This window comes from Lytechinus pictus, chromosome 1, assembly GCF_037042905.1.
Source record: "Lytechinus pictus isolate F3 Inbred chromosome 1, Lp3.0, whole genome shotgun sequence".
NCBI classification, from domain to species: Eukaryota; Metazoa; Echinodermata; class Echinoidea; order Temnopleuroida; family Toxopneustidae; genus Lytechinus; species Lytechinus pictus.
In genome coordinates this window covers 215,564-238,780 of record NC_087245.1, presented here as the reverse complement: position 1 = coordinate 238,780, position 23,217 = coordinate 215,564, and the positions used below count along the sequence as shown (strand labels likewise).

The following is a 23,217-nucleotide window of genomic DNA, read 5'->3' as shown; positions in this document are numbered from 1 at the left end:
CACCAGACGTTCTTAAAGTCGCTCTTAACTTACGAACAGCTTTATGAAACACCCACCAGGCCTTTATTTCGAAAGTATAAAAGGAATTATTCATCCTCGGTTGTACTGGCAAAATAGTAATGCCAGTTCAGCCTCGGATGAATAATTCCTGCTATACTTACTCAAAGCCTGGTATATTTGTATACTATTATTATACCCCCCCTCCAAAAAAAAAGGAATAATCACAAATGCAAATATTTCAGCTGAAAACTCAATTGGTATTTAATTTGTACCAAAATCAATTTTGTGAGCAATATCGCCAATCATGCATGTACAAAATCAGGATAAACTCTGTAACCACATACCCAGGTGTCACAAATTGGTTTAAAAAGTGTGAGGCTCATGAGGAAAAAGAAAGTATGAAACATTGTGGTGAGAGATTTTCAAGTTACAGACTTAAAAAATAAATTGAGGAGGAACCCTCACCCCAATGCAGTTAGGGTTTACATATAGTATAAGTTCCACCTATGAAAACGACCATAAATAAATCTGTAAGAATCCAACAAAATGATAGCCTGAGTGTTAAAATGCGCAAATAAGAATAATGTGCAAAAGGATTCGAAAAGAAAAAAGAGTAATTGCAGAGAAATGGGTAAAAATGAAAATGACTCTGACTTCAGTTGAGACTCCATCCCCATAGAATCATATTGTGGCGACAAATATCCAAGGTTACTGTTATATAATATATATAAATTATTTTATGCTTTTTAAAATTTCACCACATAACGATGGTTTTATTACTTTGACATGTCATTTTTGTTATGTTTATTGATATTGTATATATTTTGTGTTTTACTTTATAAAACATTTTGCAATTCAGCCTTTGGCTGCAATGAAATTTTCTTAATAAATCAATCACAAGGTTTTACAGCATTTGCTTTAACTAAATCTCAATTATTTTGCTCACTGTGATAACTAAGCTTACATGTATAATCTTATTCTGGTGATATTATGGGACACAATGGTACCTGAAATATACTTACCTGAACTACAGTTGCCATGAAGCTCTCTGGAAGAAATTGATACCAGTCTTCTTTATTGTCAGATATAGTACCGTATGCCCACCATATAATCAAGATCACTGCCTCAATAGGTGCAATAAACCTGAACAATAAATTCACAGTGAACATCACATACATGTAGGCTTGATTTCATTAAGAGAAAAAATGTGACCAGCTACCTCCAAATCAACAGTAAGTCAATCAAAGTGAATTTCTATTGAGTTTGAAAAAAATGTTTCCACATCCTATGCATAAAAATTGATCAATAATCCACACAGTTATGTGACTGAATGTAGAAGTCAGATTGTCTAGATACATGTACATGTTCAGGTTCAATAATCTCAGTTCGACTAAAGCTATGATACACTTTCAATAATCTCAGTTTTGTCTAAAGCTATGATACAGGACAATAATCTCAGTTTGTTTAAAGCTATGATACAGGACAATAATCTCAGTCTGTTTAAAACTATGATACAGGTTCAATAATCTGGTTGTCTGATGCTATGATACAGGACAATAATCTCAGTTTGTTGAAAGCTATGATACAGGACAATAATCTGTTTGTTTAAAGCTATGATACAGGACAATAATCTCAGTTTGTCTAAAGCTATGATACAGGACAATAATCTCAGTTGGTTGAAAGCTATGATACAGGACAATAATCTCAGTTTTGTCTAAAGCTATGATACAGGACAATAATCTCAGTTTGTTTAAAGCTATGATACAGGACAATAATCTCAGTTTTTTTGATGCTATGATACAGGACAATAATCTCAGTTTGTTTAAAGCTATGATACAGGACAATAATCTCAGTTTGTTTAAAGCGATGATACAGGACAATAATCTCAGTTTGTCTAAAGCTATGATACAGGTCAATAATCTCAGTTTGTCTAAAGCTATGATACAGGACAATAATCTCAGTCTGTTAAAAGCTATGATACGGGACAATAATCTCAGTTTTGTCTAAAGCTATGATACGGGACAATAATCTCAGTTTGTCTGATGCTATGCTACAGGACAATAATCTCAGTCTGTTTAAAACTATGATACAGGACAATAATCTCAGTTTGTCTAAAGCTATGATACAGGACAATAATCTCAGTTTTGTCTAAAGCTATGATAAGGGACAATAATCTCAGTTTGTCTGATGCTATGCTACAGGACAATAATCTCAGTCTGTTTAAAACTATGATACAGGTTCAATAATCTCAGTTTGTCTGATGCTATGATACAGGACAATAATCTCAGTTTGTTGAAAGCTATGATACAGGACAATAATATGTTTGTTTAAAGCTATGATACAGGACAATAATCTCAGTTTGTCTAAAGCTATGATACAGGACAATAATCTCAGTTTGTTGAAAGCTATGATACAGGACAATAATCTCAGTTTTGTCTAAAGCTATGATACAGGACAATAATCTCAGTTTGTTTAAAGCTATGATACAGGACAATAATCTCAGTTTGTTTAAAGCGATGATACAGGACAATAATCTCAGTTTGTCTAAAGCTACGATACAGGTAAATAATCTCAGTTTGTCTAAAGCTATGATACAGGACAATAATCTCAGTCTGTTAAAAGCTATGATACGGGACAATAATCTCAGTTTGTTTAAGGCTATGATACAGGACAACAATCTCAGTTTGTCTAAAGCTATGATACGGGACAATAATCTCAGTTTGTTTAAAGCTATGATACAGGACAACAATCTCAGTTTGTCTGATGCTATGATACAGGACAATAATCTCAGTCTGTTTAAAACTATGATACAGGTTCAATAATCTCAGTTTGTCAAAAGCTATGATACAGGACAATAATCTCAGTTTGTTTAAAGCAATGATACAGGTTTAATAATCTCAATTTGTCTAAAGCTTTGATACAGTTTCAATAATCTCAGTTTATTTAAAGCTTTGATACATGTTCAATAGTCGCATATGTTTTTCCTCCTCCTCCTTGATGCTTTTCCACTCTACGCAATATCTAAATTTATTACTTTGACCCAATTTGTTTAGGAAAAAGGATCAGAAAAAAACAAAACTCACTTGACCATCCAATCCCAGGGAGCATAAAGATGCCAATCGTTGACACTGTACTCATTAAACATCTTCCTACGAAATATAGAAGGTCCTACTCTTATCACTAGATAGAGGAACATCAAACCTGCTATAAGAAGACCAAAACCCCAAACAAAGTCCTGCAATGATAAATAAAGTCAATCATATTCTCAAAATATTATACATCTGATTTTATACCACTCATTACACATCTGAGTGACATTTCTCAAATGTTGAATATATATTTCATAATAATAATAATAAAAATAATAATAATAATTGTACAGATCTTAATAGATGCATAACACCTACAGGTCTTTATGTGTGAGGAAAACGGGAAGAAATGTTATGTTAGAACTGTAGATTGAACAAGTGGAGCACATCTGGCAGTCTCACCCGCATCACGCAATTCAATATAGTAGCAGTGCTGACTTTGAAAACTACTAAAAAATAATTATTCACAAAAAACACCATTGATATAATGATACAATACTATGTTCATTGACAATAAATGACATTTGACCTTGATCATGCGACCTACGACTTGTCAGTGATACTTGATTACCCTACATCCACATTTTATAAACTATATCTACATGTATAAACTTTGAAAGTTATGACAGCAATCTAATAATTACCTCCAAAATGGCCAAAGTTCGTTGACCTTAAATGACCTTTGACTTTGGCCATGTGACCTGAAACTCGCATGACATGTTCAGTGATACTTGATTACTCTTATGTCCAAGTTTTATGAACTCTATCCATACACTTTCAGAGTTATGATGGTTATTCAAGAAATACCCCCAACATGGCCAAAGTCCATTGATCTTGGTAATGTGACCTGAAACTTGAACAGGATGTTCAGTGATACTTGATTAATCTTATGTCCAAGTTTAATGAATCAGATCCATAAACTTTCAAAGTTGTGATGGTAATTCAACAAATACCCCCAACTTGGCCAAAGTTCATTGACCTTGAATGACCTTTGACTTTGATCATGTGACCTGAAACTCACACAGGATGTTCAGTGATACTTGATTACTCTTATGTCCAAGCTTCATGAATCAGATCCATAAAATTTCAAAGTTATGATGGTAATTCAATCGATACCCCCAACATGGCCAAAGTTCATTGACCTTTGACCTTGATCATGTGACCTGAAACTCGCACAGGATGTTCAGTGATACTTGATTACTCTTATGTCCAAGTTTCATGAATCAGATCCATAAACTTTCAAAGTTGTGATGGTAATTCAATAGATACCCCCAACATTGGCCAAAGTTCATTGACCTTTGACCTTGATCATGTGACCTGAAACTCGCACAGGATGTTCAGTGATACTTGATTACTCCTATGTCCAAGTTTCATGAATCAGATCCATAAACTTTTAAAGTTATGATGGTAATTCAACAAATACCCCCAACTTGGCCAAAGTTCATTGACCCTAAATGACCTTTGACCTTGGTCATGTGACTTGAAACTCCGGCAGGATGTTTAATAATACTTGATTAAACTTATGTCCAAGTTTCATGAACTAGGTCCATATATTTTCTAAGTTATGATGACATTTCAAAAACTTAACCTTAGGTTAAGATTTTGACGATGATTCCCCCAACATGGTCTAAGTTCATTAACCCTAAAGACCTTTGACCTTGGTCATGTGACATGAAACTCAAGCAGGATATTCAGTAATACTTGATTAACCTTATGTCCAAGTTTTATGAACTGGGTCCATATTCTTTCTAAGTTATGATATCATTTCAAAAACTTAACCTTCGGTTAAGAGTTGGTGTTGACGCAGCCGCCGTCGGAAAAGCGGCGCCTATAGTCTCACTCTGCTAGGCAGGTGACTGAGACAAAAATAAAACATTAAATAGACATTATAAACTTCAAAGAATAGTAAGACATATACTGACCCTAACTTAGTTTTACCTCATCTTCTGCCTTGCCCATACATATTTTAAACCCTTTAATGCTGTTTAAGTACTAAGAGAACTCAATGTTTAAAATTAGAAATGGATATTTGACCTGCGAACACAAATCAAGCTCACTATAGCTGGTCTCTCTTAAAGTTATGTACTTTGTTGCTTTATGATTTCCTGAAACCATGGCTCAAGTATAGTGCAGAATGATATATGAAGTTAAGGTGATACTTGATGCTAGCTTATTAAAAATTGTCCCCTTCACTTTTCTTTTGCTCAAATGCTCTTTTTATCTTGATACTAAAACAGGAGTTTGCAGAACCCAAATGAATACATGTATCTTGTTTATATGCCTTGATATTGTCAATTGATTATCGATCATAAACCAAAGGATCCTTGCACACTTGCAGGTTAAAGACTGGATTGATTGAAAGAGACATGAGAAAGCAAACTTCTTGGTCGATGACAGGAAGACATGTGAAGAAGTTAAGTCTTTCTTTCATTAAATGAAAGGCCATTTTCTAATGATATGTCCTGCATACTGTCGTTTCCCTGATGGAATGGTCTTAACAAATGATTCCAAAAGGAATGAAATAAACTTTCAAACGATATAAGGTATCCATTCCCTAATAGTGAGAGATGATACAAATTATCAGCTGAACTCATATTTCCTAACTTTTTGCTATGGTGTGAGGTGCACTAAAAACAGAAATAACATTTTTGATAGATGTGGATAGACAAAACTCAAGCAATTTATACCCATACCTGAGGAAAAAGGAAAATGTATATAATACTGACATCATATAGTGTTCAATTATGAAAATACTTACGTTTATTTTCTTATTTACGAGATAACTGGATATACTCATTTGATTTGCTTGTTCATTACGATGAACCAGCACGCCGAATATACAGTACACAATTTTCCTGCGCGCGCGCTGCATCTCCCTATGAACGCACTATCCCAAGATCATCGCGCAATTTGGCGTCCATTTCCTCTCATGAGCCTGCACGCAAGACATGTTGCCACGCAAGGCGAGGGGTAGGTGGGAGGGTTCAAATGAGTATATCCAGTTATCTCGTAAATAAGAAAATAAACGTAAGTATTTTCATAATTTACTATCAATAACTGGGATATACTCATTTGATTTGCTAGACCAACACGGATTCGACGTGAAGGGAGGCATGTCTAGAAACAAAAGTGCGCAAAGAAGGGAGATTAAGACACAGGGGCCGCTGCCCTAAGAGCAGAGGAGGCAAATAAGGCCTCTCCCGAAGGAATGTCCTTTAGATAAAAGGATGTAAAAGAATTGGAAGAGCGCCAAAAGGCGGCTCTTAGAATGTCGTCCAAGGCGACGCCATTGAAGAGAGCCCAAGAAGTAGCGATACTATGAGTGTCATGGTCTCTCGGCCTAGTGTCTGAAAGGAGAGCATCATCACCAGCCGATTTGATCGCTTCAACGATCCAGCGGAAAATGGTTTCTCGTGACGCTGCCGCAAACGGCTCGCGCGACGTGACAAACAACTGGTCAGAGTTGCGAAGCGTCTTAGTTCTATCCAGGTACCATTTCAAGGCCCTGACCGGGCACCAGACTTTGTCCTCGGTAACCGAGGAAAGATCTGATAGAGGAGCTAGGAAGAACTCGATCGAACCAGAGGTGGCAGTCTGGTTCTTGGCAATAAAGGACGGTGTGGGAATCAAGCGGACTCCACGCCGTTCCACCGGATGTGACCGGGGGAAATAGTCAATCTACCTCTACCGGCTCGTTTGGAGGGTAGATATGTGGGAGATATCTATGGAGGATCTCTATGGCGTCCTGAGCCGTACTGCCTGCCGGTTGGGGGGCCGGGCTACCCGGAGGATCGGGATTGAACTCGTCCTCCGATAGGGCTTGTTCCGCCTCCAGAGGGGGGGAACCGACCCAAGTCTCCTCACCGGGCGGAGCCCCGAGGGTAGCAGGCGCCTGTGAAAGGCTCGAGCGGTGTGTGCCATGGCCGGACTCACGGGGAAGAAGCCCCAAGGTCGGCCGAGCCTGAGAACTCACGGGTGTAGCCTGAGTGGGTTCGAGAGCCGGTGATTCGTTAGAATCGCTGGCTGTGTCTCGAGGTGTCGGATGGCCGATGTCCGCTTGTGAAGCAGACGAGCCCGGGGGTAGCAACCCACAGTGCACGAAAGCGCTCTGGAGCAACTTAAGAAGTTGCGAGGCCTGGCCATCTGTAGAAGAGTTAGAAGGCGGGCCACCCGATGGAACGGGGCTTACGGCCGCGGATTTCTTCTTCTTCTTTGGCGGCTCCGGTGGAGGAGCAGAAGAAGGGGCAGGAGGCTGTGCGGGTCTTGATCTCTTCGTCTTAGCTCTCCCACGGGGAGCACTCGTTGACCGAGAAGAACGATTCGCAGAATCTGACAGAGTCAGGTTAAATCTAGAGTCCGACGGGGTCGGGCTATGCTGTCTCCTGCGACTAGGGGCTGATAGCCCTTTGCCGATGCTCCCCTGGGGAGTCTGAAACGGCATCGAGCCTAGTCTCTTGTGCCGGGCGGAGAGGCTGCTCTCCCCCCGGTCTTTGGGTGACCCGATAGCCGGTGGGTCCGGTAGCCCTAGAGGAGTCGGCGTTTTCTGAGCTAGTACGACGCTCCCCGAAAATGGTTCAGGCTCCGGCGCGGAGACCTGGGCTATCACTTTGCGGGCACGTGGTCGCGGATCCACGGTTCCACCCTTCTTAATTGGGGGACGTGGACGCGCATCCACGGCTCCACAGTCAGACCGCAGGTCCCTATGCTAATGAGCAAAAAGGCCAGATTCATCCAAATCATCTCGTGGCTGAATCCTCTTCCTTGCAAAATCTCGTGATTCGTGTGATTTTCTTTCTCTAAGAATTTACCTGTTTTAACCTCAAGTCAAATGAAATATTATTGCACCATCAGATAGAGTAAATGTTACTCTTTCATATTGGTCATTTATTTTGTATACAATATTTTGTTAAGTAAGTGAATTTCTGGCCTGAAAATGTGCCTCAAAACTGAATTTTCTTCCTCTGTTTTCTTTTGCAAATTGTGCAAAACTTTTTATTTTGAGCCTCAATGATATCTATATCACCATAAAGCTGAACTTCTGTACTTTCTCACAATGCCACTCTTGATATGCAGCACCTTTTAATCGGGTCAAGATCACACTTTTCCCACCAAGGTACAAGACGAGATTTCTGAAATTTTGTACTTGCATGAAATCCAGAGTTCTGATTGGCTTTATAAGGTTCACAGATTAACAGGCGCGGTGTATTTGAGGAGATTACCACATGGGATGTGTGACCTTCCCATGAACCCAGGCACTGGAACCGTTGGAATTTGCAGTGTGAGGTCTATTTGACCAATCAGAGTGCAGTATTCTTGTTTTCAAGCTGCTTTATGTACTTGGCAAATGAAAAGTGTGATCTTGACCCGATTAAACCAAGTCTTATTTTGAAACCTATATCATTTTAAAGCATACATATTCAGCTTTATCATGATCTAAAAATCATTTGGGCTTAAACAAAAATAAAGTGTGAAAATAGCAGCTTTTGTCAGGTGAAAATAATTATCTTGTAGCATATTTTAGATCAAAATTTTAACCTATATTACAAAATCTTTGAATAAATTCAAACACATGACCTGAAAGAATGATTCTTCTTCTTTAAAATGATACCAAATTCATGAAATTCGATGCACAATTGGAGCAGCAATGACCGAATGAAAAGAGGTGTTTTGGTCCGCATCAAGTTCATTAAATATGCATAACATCTCAAGTCATGAATATCACTTGGATGAAGAAGCCACTTTCTTGGGACCTGCCGTCTGACTGTCCACCCCCATGGGCACGTGAACTCGGATCCACGGTTCCACCCTTCTTAGAACCCACGAGGGAACTTTCTCCGTTTCCACTTTCTACGTTACCACTGATGGGGAACAAAACCCCAGTGTTGGACACCTGTTCAGCGGCCATTTCGAGCTCTTCTAGGGAGGAATCCGAGAAGCTCATGCTCATGTAGATGTAAATCTAATAGCGAGTAGAAAGAGAAAAAAAAACCCAGAGAGGATGGGGGTAGGGGGGTGAAAAAACCCCAACCCCAGAAGTCAAAGGACTTAAAAAAACGAACAGTGAGAATTACAATAATATAATATCTCTAACGGATAAGTACACGCAGTACTATCCCAGTAAAAGGGAACAGTAATAATTAAAGAATTATTATGAGAAACTCCTCCCTATAAATATATATCTATAATTGTTTGTATGAGAAAACACAACAAGAAGACTGCTTCTGCTAAGTTCCTAAGGAAAAAAGGGAAGAAGCACCTAAAAGAAAAAACACAAAGTTTTTTTTTTTTTTTTTGACAAGAGGTCGAAAAAAAATTATTTAAGTATCCGGAACCGGTAGCTGATCTGAAAAATGGAAAGAAGAAACTGAAGCTTGCTTTCCTGAAAAAAGGAAGACCAGAAGAAAATTAGCGAGGTGGAAACGCTAACAAGAACAGCTTCCTAAAAGAGTAAAATTCTTGTGAAGGAAAAAAACCTTTCAAGACAAAGTCTAAGGAAAGATTTTTTTTATTTTTTTTAAAAATTAATTAATTAAAAAAATTAATTAATTAATTCAAATAATTCATAGAATCACAAGAACAAAGGATACAATAGTTGATTGAGAACAAAGGAGACAATCAACTAACTCGAGACAAGAACAATAGTAGTTGAAACGAGATTAAGTAAATACGACGCTCCTTTCTGTGGAAGAGAAATAAATTCAAGGAAATTCAAGACGGATGCGAAGAAGCGAGAAGTCAGAGAATTAAAATGAATATATAAAGAATAAAGGAGCACGAACTCAACGCCCGCGACACGCAGGAAGGCGCGGAGCTGCGGGGTGGGGATGCGAAGCAACCCGCCTGCGAGAAAACGTATCTTATGTTTTAGACTCACAAGAAAGCAGAACAAAATACGTGAAAATAATATCACGGAGAGCTCCGCGCGATGGGATATGCTTAAAACAACCTTAAAAGGAAAAATAAGATTGAAATAAGGGATAGAATGCACTCGTATAGAAACCAAAATGTAAAACAAGATTGCGTTTTTGAGAGTGTACTTAGCTTTACGTCTGTACTCGACTGCAGGCGAAAGTAAAAGAGGAAATGGACGCCAAATTGCACGATGATCTTGGGATAGTGCGTTCATAGGGAGATGCAGCGCGCGCGCAGGAAAATTGTGTACTGTATATTCGGCGTGCTGGTTCATCGTAATGAACAAGCAAATCAAATGAGTATATCCCAGTTATTGATGGTAAATAAATCAAACTTAACACTTAAATGTAGGAGAATAACAATGAAAGTAATCAGAGGCATGGATGGCAGCCATCGCTCACGATTACTAGACTTACCTGATTGATAAGGAAATTAAGACTTAGAGCAGATCCAATTCCAAGTAAAAAGATGACCAATGAAATCAACACTGTTGAGAGTTTCCTGTTTACTGAAAAAATATAAAATAACAATACACCACATACATTACAAATACAAACATGGTGCAGTTGATTGCAAAATTGTGACATTAAGAAAACCTCTAGAGAGGAAGAAGAGTAGGGATAACATAACAGATTGGAGATCCTTAATCAATGAACATTTTTTTTACTTTCTTGCTGAATAACTATGATAAAATATTTTTTCATCCCTGGATGACTTTAAAGGGCAAATCCTGGTTGAAAGAAAAATTAATTGAGCGAAAATACCAAAAATCTTATAACAAATAATAATTGACTATCAAAGTTTAGCAATTTTGTGAAAACATATTTTTCTTTTTTTTGTTATTAAATGAAATCATTATTATTCTATATTGTCATGAAAGTGTGCACATCTCCCTTCTCACAAAAAATAAGTTGTAGCAATGATTGTCTTACACTAATCAGTAGTCAATCTACATTGTAATTGTTTTCACTCTTGGAGAACAAATTTTGAATTAATAAATGTTTGACATTTCAAATACGAAATAATAAGTGTGGATATCACATCATCAGCTGACTCATAGTATATTCATGAAGACTTGCATAAAATTGTTTCACCAAAATAATGCAAAATTTTGAAAATGTCATGACATAATTGTCTAATTTCTATGAAATTTCCAGCATGTTGTTGTCTTTTTTGTACCTCATTTGTTTGAATCATAATAATTTCAGCATGGAGTGCCCTTGTAAACTAAAAGAGAATGATGTAAAAAAAAAAATTAACAAGTGGAACGCCTCTGGCAGTCTTGCCTGCATTATGCGATTCAATATAGCAGCAGAGCTGACTATGAAAACAGCCATTGAATAATAATTCACAAAAGAAAACAACTATATGATAATAAAATACTATGTCCATTGACCCAACATGACCTTTGAACATGATAATGTGACCCAAGGCTTGTGCAAAACAAACTTGATAACCCTTATATCTATGTTTCATGAACTACGTGTGTGGATCCATATACTTTCTAATTATGATGCCAATTCAACAAATACCCCCAACATGGCCAAAGTTCATTGACCTTAAATGACTTTTGATCTTGGTCATGTGACCTGAAACGCACACAGGATATTCAGAGAAACATGGTTATGCTTGTGTCCAAGTTTCATGAACTAGAGCCATAAACTTTTAAAGTTGTGATGACAATTCCACAAATACCCCCAACATTATTAAAGTTTGTTGACCCTAAATGACCTTGACCTTGGTCATGTGATCTGAAACTCGCACAGGATGTTCAGGGATACTTATTTGCTCTTTTGTCTAAGTTTCAACATCTACATGTAAATCCATAAAATATCAAAATTATGATGACAATTCCACAAAAAACCCCAACATGGTCAGAATTTGTTGACCCTTAGTGACCTTTGACCTTGGTGACCTGAAAACTCAGGCAGGATGTTCAATGATACTTGATTACCCTTATGTCCAAGTTTCATGAAATAAGTCCATATACATGTACTTTCTAAGTTATGATGACATTTCAAAAACTTAATCTTGGTTGAGATTTCAATGTTGACAACGCCGCCGCCGTTGGAAAAGCAGCACCTATAGTCTTGCTCTGCTATGCAGACAAGACAAAAATTCATGAAACTGAAGAACATTCTACAGAGGTATGTACTATTATCAAAATTATGTGATATCAAAGAATTATTGATATGATAATGGTTTTCTGATTATGTTGATAATGTATATCGCGGTATATGCCCAAAATATTGTCAATTATAAAATCTTTAAAGCCAAAGGTCAAGTCCACCTCATAAAAATGGTGATTTGAATTAATAGAGGAAAATCAGACAAGCATAATGCTGAAAATTTCATCAAAATCGGATGTAAAATAAGAAAAATATGACATTTTAAAGTTTCGCCTATTTTTTCACAAAATAGTTATATGCACAATTTTAGTCACATGCGAACGAGAGAATCAATGATGTCCCTCACTCACTATTTCTTTTGTTTTTTATTGTTCGAATTAAACATTATTTCACTTTTCGCAGATTTGACAATAAGGACCAACTTGACTGAACCATAAAATGTTAAGCATTGGTAATTCAACATGTTCAGGGAGAAATAAAACTTTGTTTCACAGGATAATGAGAAAATTAGAATATATCATATTTCATATAATAAAATATAAAAAAATAGTGAGTGAGTGATGTCATCAGTTCCCTCATTTGCATACCGACCGGGATGTGCATGAAAATGTTTTGTGAAATTGAGCGAAACTTTAAAATGTCATAACTTTCTTATTTTGCATCCAATTTTGATGAAATTTTCAGTGTTATGCTTGTTGGATTTTTCTCTTTTTGTTCAAATCAAATTTTTGTTGGGGTAGACTTGTCCTTTAAATAGTCAATCACTATTTTATTAACCACAAAAGCTAGCTGCTCTGTTTTGCTAAACCTATATGTACATGTACTCAGAACTTCATAAAATAGTACCCAAATGCCCATTTTAATGGACAAGCACCAATGGTACTTGTAAAAGTCTTACTTTCCCTGCTCTCAAGGAATTGCAACTCAAAATATTGAAATGAATTTTCAGACTCAGCAATGAAATATTGTGTTAGTGGTAATATATTCCTGGCGATAATTTAATGTCTACTTTGAAATTGAATCAAATATTGACCAGCACTACGATGTGCCTGGATGCACACTTTATTTACACTTTATTTTAGAATACAATATTTCTTTGAAGCTTGGCCCAATTCATGACGAAATACCTCCATTTGATGACACTATACCCCATTTTTTCTCAATGAATTCTCTTCTCCGAATACGAAAACCATACTGCCACAGGCATGCAATGTAATTATCAAAACACCTGTTTCTTGACCTCGGTCCGAAGATAACACAACAGCCCGAGTGCGGTCCGAGAAAACATGTCGCCATTTTTTATTCACTTACTTTCCTTATTTCGAGGTTGATTTCTTCGTTCGAAATTGAAAATGGTCTAGCATTGAATTTCTGAATACAATATGCCTTTGAAAACATGATTAAATATCGAATACAATAATTTAATTCCGAAGGTCCTTCTACAGGCAGAGAAGACTTACGTAATACACAGCTGTTGTTTATCATTTCGTCCTTGGCTCAACGCTCATAATCTGGCCTGTGGGGATTACCTGGCCAAGCGGGGTTGATCAGGCGGGTGTTTCATAAAGCTGTTCGTGAGTTAAGAGCGACTGCATGGTGATCATGTCTTGCGGTAAATGGTACAAACCATTGGCGATGATCACCAGTCGTTGTTAAAGTCGCTCTTAACTTACGAACAGCTTTATGAAACGACCCCCAGGGCTTGGAAATGATGTTTTAGATTTTCAAATGCAAAATGGGGTGAAATACCGCAGTTTGCCATCTGATCTGCGGTCCGTTTTCAAACGGGGGTAAGACGTAATGTAGAGTACAAATATCAATCATAAAATAGCCTTAAAAACGGACATACTGAACGCTAGAGCAAAACATATAATAGAACCGTAACCAGACAATGGACGCTAAATGGCAAGCCGTGATTGGCTGTCAAGCAAACAAGTTAGGCTTGGTACCAGCCGTATATTGAAGCAAAGCAACTAAAATAATGCAAGGGTTCTTACAAACTCCTTCTGGCGGCACGGAATTGGGTCTGTTAGCTGGATATACCCTGCCTCGAGCATGCGCAAATGAGTGAAACTCCTTGCTCGGCTGAGCACCTTAAACCAAGATGAACAGTATTGTTCAGCACATGCTTGGTTGCTCAGCAAGCGGTAAGCAATAACCAAACTACTACCACCGTCTGTCGCAGTACTAGCGGTATGTTTTCTGCATGCTCGCAGAGGGGAGTTGTGAACACGTGCAAATTCGACAATTTCGGATAGAGGCGGGTACATGTTGGCTAATGCAGTCTGCTAAACGTTGGGTTGTACACCCTATGTACCGAGCTTCACATCGGCACTTAGCCTCGTAAATAACATTACTACAGTGAGAGATAGGGAGCACGTCCTTTCGAATAGACGAGATCATTCTGTGTGTGGTAAATACCACACGCGCTTCAACGCTAGAGAAGGCACTAGATATTGCTTTCCTAATTTGCATTTCAAACGTTTGGGAAGCTTTCCCTCGCCACAAAAGTTTGAGATGCAAATTAGGAAAGCCAATCACAGCTCGTCATTTAGCGTCCATTGTCTGGTTACGGTTCTATTATATGTTGTTTTGCTCTAGCGTTTTAGTCATTCAAGCGATTTTGCTCTGATGAGTGCATGTCGAAAAGCTTCAGTACACTGTACAGGTATGTCCGTTTTTAAGGCTATTTTATGATTTTGCAGTACCAAACACTTATTTACATATCAATCAATCACAAAAAGTCAATGACCAATCAAGAACATAATTAAATGGAGGAACCACGTGACTTCGTCCAAGCATGTAGCTAACATTTTTCGCTCTGATCAAAACCCAACAAAGTGTTTTAATTTGAAGCCTTTTCTACGTATTTCGTGAAAATTCTTACAGTGTGATAGTTACAGGATAAAGATGGATAGGAAGAAGAACCAATTATCACCTGGAAAGGACAAAAACCCGAGTTCAAAGAAACCCAAGATAGACGAGAACACATGTGACGAGGCAGGCACGAGTGCAGCGGCCTCCAAGGGTTCGCGATCGTCTGCCCCGACCCTGGCCCCGGCGTGGTTCACAGAATACATGGTTAGCTTTGAATCTCGAATGGAAAACGTCATTGCCAATCAGGTATCCGAACTAACTGCTAGGGTGAGTGAACATGAAGAAAAGTTGACCTCCTGTGCTATGCTTATCTCAGATCTTGAAAAGCAAGTAGACAAGCTGAAATCTGTCAATGTCGATTTGGCGCAAAAAATGGATGATTTGGAGAACAGAGCCCGCAGGAACAATTTGGTATTTTATGGCGTACCTGAGGTATTTGATTCCCCAACCCTTTCTGTAGTGAATGAGGTGTTTTCCTTCGCTGGACTAGAACCTAAGGATCTCGGAATAGAGCGGTGTCATTGTACCCCAACCAGCACCACGTCTAGCAGACAGGCTTTGGATGAGAAACCAAGGATGATTCACATCTGCTTTTCTTCGTTCCAAACAAAGGAGATGGTTCGTCAGAAGTGCGTCAAAGTGTTCAAGTCTACAAAATTCAAGGGAAGGAAGTTGTTTGTCTCTGACGACTACTCCAAGAAAGTCATTCAGCAACGAAAAAACAAGAGAGATGAGTTTCAGAGTCTCAAAGATCAGGGTAAGAGACCCTTCTTTCTCTTTCCCGCCAGACTGGCTTACAAGGATGGTACAGGAAAACTCCACATCGTCTAATATCACTCAAACTTTATGAAAACTGGTTTCAAGTTTTCCATGTTATATATTGTCTCTGTATGCTTTTGCTTTTTGTAATTTGTTGAAAGTGTTGTGTCTTTTTACAACTTACATATACTGAAGTGCCTTTAATTTGTTGGCTGTTGATCAGGTATTTGAAATACACACTTTGTTGGGTTTGGATCCAAATTCTATTGGTTATATGTACATGTATACATGTATGTCGAGGTCTGCAATTCTGAGTAGAGCTGGGGATGATTTGAAGCTCTACTCTCCAACTTTTGCTTTTGTGATCCCACTTTTACTTTTAGCAACAATCATTTTGATTTTTTGGGGGCTTTTTTTGCTTATTTTTATTTTTTCATGCTTTTTTATGCATTGTAGATTGCTTGTACATGTATATTCATATCAGTATCTTGAAAGACAATTTTTTCTTTGTGTAAATGTATGTATTGTATGGTGGCGGTTTTCCTTTTTAATTCTGGTTTTGGGGTGCAGATGTATTTTAGAAGTTCCATGCACATAAAGCTTCATTCATTTAATTGCAGAGGGTTGCAAGATTATTTCAAGAGGAAAAAAATATTTCACTATATGCGATCCCTTAAAACAGATATTTTATTTTTACAAGAAACCCACTCGGAATTAAATGATGAAAAAGTATGGAAAACCCAATGGGGTGAATTTGCCTTTTTCGCCAGTTTTACGTCGAACAGTAGGGGTGTTGCAATTCTTTTTAGAAAGTCCTTGAACATCAAAGTAAAATCCATTACTAAAGATCCAGGGGGAAGATTTTTGATAGTAAGTGCAACATTAAATGATCTCCCGGTTACTCTTGCAAATATATATGGTCCCAACAACGATGACCCTGATTTTTTACTTAAAGTTTTTGCAGAAATTGACAAGTTTGACAATGAATTTACTATAGTTGGAGGAGATTTCAATGCAGTAATCAGTGATCTTGATTATCAGGGTTCTAGAGAACACCACTCCAATATTAAAACCAGTGAGATTTTGAAAGTATTGATTGAGGAATATGGTCTCTGTGATGTGTGGAGATCCTTCCACCCTGAATTGAAAAAGTATACCAGACATCAGAAATTTCCTCGGGTGCTATCTAGGTTAGATTTTATTTTGGTTTCAAATAACTTTTTGGAAAATTGTAAAAAATCAAAAATTTTGCCTGGAATCCAATCAGACCATTCTGTCGTTTTAGTTGAATTTATTGATAACCAACCACTAAAAGGTAAGGGTTATTGGAAACTTAATACTCATTATTTATATCATGATAATGATTTTATTGATCTCATAAAAGACAAAATCAAGGAATTTAAAATCATCCATCTGAATTCTCAGTGCAATGACAATATACTTTGGGACTCCTTTAAATGCTTCATTACAGGTATTTGTATTGAGTATTCAGCCCGGAAGAAAAAAGAAAGAAATCTAGAGAAAAGTCAGTTATTAACAGAAATCAATAGAATAAAAATGTTGTTACCTTCGAGCAACACCCCTACACCTGATGACCCCCTATTTTTACAGTTAGAGGAACTTGAAGCAAAACTTGACAAAATTTATGAATTTGAAACTAAAGGTTTGATAACTAGGTCTAGAATCAGGTGGTTAGAGGAAGGTGAGAGGAGCAGTAAATATTTTTGTAATTTGGAAAATAGAGCTTGGCAGAGGAAGAATATTACTAAACTTAAAGATAACCAAGGCACTTTGATAACAAATTCCAATATCATCTTGAAAAATATCCATGATTTTTATGCCCATTTATATTCAACACCAGATGTTAATTCAATTCCTGTTGATGATAGTGGTCGTAATAATGCAGTTTTTGACAACATCACTATTCCGCAATTATCTGAAGATGATAAACAATTTTTTGAGACTCCTTTCTCCAGGAATGAAATATATGAAGCTGTCAAATCAATGAAAATAAATAAAGCCCCAGGTTTAGATGGGCTCCCTGCTGAGTTTTACTTAGTTTTTTGGAATGATATTTGTGATATGTTAATAAAATCTTTTAATTATTCCTTGCAAAACGGTTTTATGTCCTTATCTCAGAGAAATGGTATTATTGCTCTTCTGCCTAAAAAAGATAGAGATCCTTTGTTAATAAAAAATTATCGACCTATTACTCTTCTGACCACAGATTACAAAATATTTGCCAAGTGTCTAGCTACCAGAGTAAAGCGTTGTTTGCATACCCTTATTCATCCTGACCAGTCTGGTTTTATGAAAGGTCGAAATATCGGCCATAATATTCGTTTAATTTTAGATATTATTGAATATACTGACTTTAAAAATATTCCAGGTGCAATTTTGTTACTCGATATTGAGAAGGCCTTTGACAGCGTTTCTCATAGCTTTCTATTTCAAACTTTGAAAAAATTTAATTTCGGTGAAAATTTTATTAACATTGTTAAGACCTTGTACTCCTCCCGTTTAAGTTATGTCTTGAATAATGGATATTTAACGGAACGTATATCTATGAAGAGAGGTATTTTTCAAGGTTGCCCGATTTCTCCATACCTGTTCTTATTAGTTATTGAAATATTGGCCATTTCCATACGTCAAAATGAACAAATCAAAGGGATTCCATTAGACAATAACATTGAAGCTAAGATTTCTATGTTTGCAGATGATTCAGTTTGCTTTTTAAATGGATCTAGTAACTCGTTTTCTCAACTTTTTAAGTTGTTATACAATTTTGGGAAGCATTCTGGATGTAAAATAAATTTATGCAAAACTGAAGCAATTTGGATTGGTTCAAAAAAAGGAAGCCAAGTTTTCCCTTACACCAACCAGGGCATATCTTGGAAAACATCTCAATTTAAATGTCTTGGAGTAAATTTTTCTTTGAATTTGAGCCTACTTTATTGTTTAAATTACAAAGAAAGGTTGAAAAAAATGGAACTTACAATATCATGCTGGAAAATGAGAAATCTTTCTTTAATAGGAAGGATTTGTGTAATTAAAGCTCTTGTGCTTCCACAATTGATCTATTTATTTTCAGTCCTTTGTATTAAAATACCTCGCTCCTTTTTTAACCAGTTGAATAGCACGTTTTACAAGTTTATCTGGAGTGGGGGTAAAGATAGGGTCCAAAGAATTAATGTTTGTAATGATTATAAAAATGCTGGTCTAAAAATGATTGACCCCTTAAAATTTGCCATTGCCCAGAAGATGACATGGGTCAAATATCTTCTTGATGATACTTTTGATGCTTCTTGGAAATATATTGAACTATCGTTTTTGAAAGATTTAAATCAAGATACCTCATTTTTGTGGAAATGTTATGCCCCAGAATGTGTATTGAACGCCTTGGGCAATGCACAGTTAGCTGATTCTTTGCGTTCATGGTATTTATATCGAGAGGAAGCTGCTAAAGAATTTTACGGCTTCAATTTCTCAGAATTGAGTGCATGTCAATCTTTGTGGTTTAATAAATCAATTCGATCTAAATCCAAACCTTTTTTCTTTTATGATGTATGGTATGATAAAGGTATTTGTACCATTGCCGATTTGTTTAATCCACCCCTCCCTGGTCACAAACTTTTTGAAGAATTGGTATTAGATTTTGACATCCCCTCTTTAGATAGAAGGAAATTTAATTTTTTAATGAAAAATATTCCAGAAGAATGGATGGAGAATTTCGATGTTGATATTGTTGGCGTTCACGACACCATTGTTGTAAACCTATTAAATTACAAAAAAATTCCTAAGAATGTGTACAATGTACTTCTTGGCTCTTATACTCCAGCCAAGAGATATGCTTTTTGGAGCAACAATTTATTGCTCCCTGTTAACATCAACTGGCAACAGGTTCATTTGAATAATTTCTTTTGTTCTCTTGATACTAAATTAAGATCCTTTTACTTTAAAATTTTTCACAAAGCCATTGCTTTAAATAAATTTCTTTTCCAGATCAAACGAAAAGACTCTCCTAATTGCTCCATGTGTGGAAAAGAAGAGGAAACACTAATACATTTGTTCTGCGAATGTGAAAAAGTCACATCTCTTTGGCACGCTCTTGAGATTGTAATCACACAGAAAACAGGTTCTCGCATTTCTATAACTAATTATGAAAAAATGTTTGGTATATGTAGTGATAAATTTGTTTCATATTTGTTTTTACTATTGAAGTATCATATTTATTCTTGCAAATTTAGAAACGAGCTCCCAAACTTTGTCATGTATAAATCTTATGTTAAGAAACAAAAAGAGTTAGAATATTTGGCAGCAAAAAAAAGCAATAAGTTACCTAGTCATTTTAAGAAATGGCGTTTCGATATCTAGGTGTTTTATAATTCTGAGCATTTAGTGCCATTTTATGTGTAACTCTGAAACTCTTCCTTTCCCTTTATTTTATTTTATGTATACATGTTATTTGCACTCCATGTTTGCACTTTTCTTGCCAATTTTTTTGTTAATTTCTGTCCTCTTGATACTTGTGCTGTTATGGCTGACCTCTGTAACCTAATACAACCATTTTAACTCGACACTTTGTTTACTATTCTACCGCCACTGTTAACATGTGCGATGACCCCGGAATGAAAATAGGTCAAATTTTTCTTGGCTTTTCTCACGCTCAGCTTTTATTTTGACCACGTGCAATTCTCCGGCTGGAATGGGCGGGATTGGGGGGGGGGGAATGATCTTTGAGTGTGGAGTTTCTTACAGTGTGTGATGGAAGGGGGGGGGGGGTGCGAGTGTCAGTGTGAGGATACAAACTTTATAAAGGGTATGTCTATGATTCGAGGCGAGGGGGAACGTGTGAGAGAGTTAGAGGGCGGCTGGTCGTCTCCTCCCTCACTTCTGCCCTTTCCAGCCTGAGTAGGTTTTTGTTTTAATGCTTTGCATCATGGTCTTTCTTAATTATTTTTTAATAACTTTGCCAAAGTTTGTTGCTGATTGGTTTTCATTCTAGGGGTTCTTGCTCATGTAAAAATATGATATTGTTTTAATGAAATGATATACATGTACTCCGCTTTCTCCTTGTTGATTTTTTTTTTTTTCTTTTCCGATCACTCCAATCCCTTGTATATATTTTGATTGATTTTTGATTTTTTTTGTAACTTTTATAGTGGAATTTGATGTAAATGATTTGTATGTTGAAGATTTATCAATAAAAACATAAATAAAAAAAAAAAAAGAACATAATTAAATTCACATACTATAGGTTTTCCCGTCCAATTTTGTCAAAATTTCAACCGATTTAATGATGTAATAATTCAATTTGCAACTAATTTGAATGACCTATGAGATCAGCATTTAAATATCCAAATACTTAATTCAATTTGATTCTATTGACACGCGATTTCATGGTTATCTCATTGAAACATGTCTAAAGCACGATCAAATTAAAATAGCTGAAGAAGTGTTTTCAAATTCGCACCGGTACCTTCCTTGTGAACGTTTATGATTTCAAAATCATTAATATGCAATCACTTATAGGATATGGACAGTGTTTTTCGTTGTTGCTGTTGCTGTTTACTTCATTTAAATAATTATGGAAATGGGTTTTACTTCAAATTGGATGTTTAAAATTTAACTGAAATGTATCATCCATCTGACAAACCATCATCGGAACAACAACTTGTTTTTGTTCCACTTTCAATACCATGTTTCTCATCCCTTCCCAAAAGCGATATAAATTACAATTATGTAAAATAAAAAAGAACAAGATGATGAAGAGAAAATACCTGCCATTGGCATAGGTCATCCACCCACTCACTGGCGGATCCAGGGGGGTGGGGGCACAGCCGACTCGTGCCCCTCCCCTTTTTAGAGGCACAATTAATTTTATTTTCGTGGACAAAATACCCTTATTCTTTGGTTAAAAAACATTTTTTTTTGCTAGTTAAATTCCTCTGAAAAATGTGCCCCCCTCTTTTGGGAAATCCTGGATCCGCCCCTGCACCCACTCATCAATCACTAAAAGAATAAGTGTTTACAACCATATCATATAAGTGTTACATGTCAGGGTTGTTGATTTTTTTTTATTTAAAAAAAAAAATAAAAAAAATCAGATTTTTTTTATTTAAATCGGATTTTTATGATTTAAATCAGATTTTTTTTTTTTTTTTCCAACGAAAAATAATGGTCACACTTAACACGTTTTAAACTATATTTAAACTGTTTTACACCAATAATAGTGGTCAAGTAGTCTTTTGAACATTGTGTATTGTACTATTTGACACAATAATCCACTTATATACAGGTAATTTTTTTTATTTTTTTATTCATTTATTTGCATTATAGAGAGGGACATTTTATGGAAGCCCAAGTAATGTTATGTATTATGTATACATTTAAACTCTTGAAATTTTTATATCAGTCAGTTCAAAACATCTGAAGTGTTACTCCAATGCATGAAGTACTCAAAGAACTTGAGAATTTCCGACAAAATTGACATTATTAAAGGCCTGTTAGGGTTCCTATACTGCCCTTGGAAATTCTAGCTGGGAATATTTCCTAGAATTATCACATGGGGGATTTTAGCTAGGAATATTTCCTAGAACTATCACATGGGGGACTTCCCAACTAACAGCTGGTAATAGCTAATAAACAAAGGGTTTTGCAGCTTTTGTGATGCATGAATAAGCATCATGTCTGGAAGAAAATCAGACCCCATTTGGTACTTTTTTGAGAAACTGCCATCAAAATCTGCAACTGGATGCAGAGCAAAGTGCAAACTATGTGGTTTTGAGTTGATGGGGATTGTGAAGCGGATGAAAACACACCATGAAAAGTGCAACAATGATCGACTGGATGTTGCCCAAGATGACCATCAGCATCTTCAGCATACACAAGGTAAATTCTTTCTCTTGGTTTGTTAGCTCATCTGAGTTGAAGGCTGGAGTAAACTTTTTACATTTTCTTTCCTTATCCAAGTTGTGGACTTTGAGCACCTTTGTAGATTGAAGATTTAACAGTTTGGTGTACATACAGAGAGTTATTTATCATTACTTCGTTAGAAACTTGTTGTTTTCATCAGTTTTGCTTGTTTTACAATTTGAAAATAAAACAGTGGTGTTAAATCAGACTCCATGAGGGTGTATCATTCTTTTAAAGTATCTCTAAAGCATGTGGAACAGAAATGAAAATGATTACATTGAAAGTATCTGTTAAGAAGAGAAAATAGAGAAAACTAATTTTTTAAATAAAAGTTGATTTAAATCAGTGATTTTTTTGAAAAAAATCAAGTGATTTAAATCATGATTTAAATCGACATGATTTAAATCAAACAACCCTGTTTCATGTATAAAGTCTTTATCATACATAATGGAATAAAATTATTTTAACTGAAAAGGTCAGAAAAAATAGAAAGATAGGGCAAAGTTTGAAAAAAAATTGTATAACGTAATTAAAAA

At 36.4% G+C, this 23,217-nt stretch overlaps 1 protein-coding gene across 1 annotated transcript in view; it reads right to left on the bottom strand.

Moving 5' to 3' along the window:
- Nucleotides 1–239: 239 nt before the first annotated feature.
- Nucleotides 240–23,217, bottom strand: part of LOC129255375 (uncharacterized sodium-dependent transporter HI_0736-like) — a 34,427-nt gene continuing 11,449 nt past the window's right edge. Inside the window, exons 5-7 of the mRNA XM_064100851.1 lie at nucleotides 10,418–10,509; nucleotides 3,084–3,235; nucleotides 240–1,143 (exon numbers count right to left, since the gene is read on the bottom strand). Of these exons, the coding sequence (XP_063956921.1) occupies nucleotides 975–1,143; nucleotides 3,084–3,235; nucleotides 10,418–10,509 (413 nt within the window). The 3' untranslated portion in view covers nucleotides 240–974. The remainder of the gene's footprint in view (nucleotides 1,144–3,083; nucleotides 3,236–10,417; nucleotides 10,510–23,217) is intronic.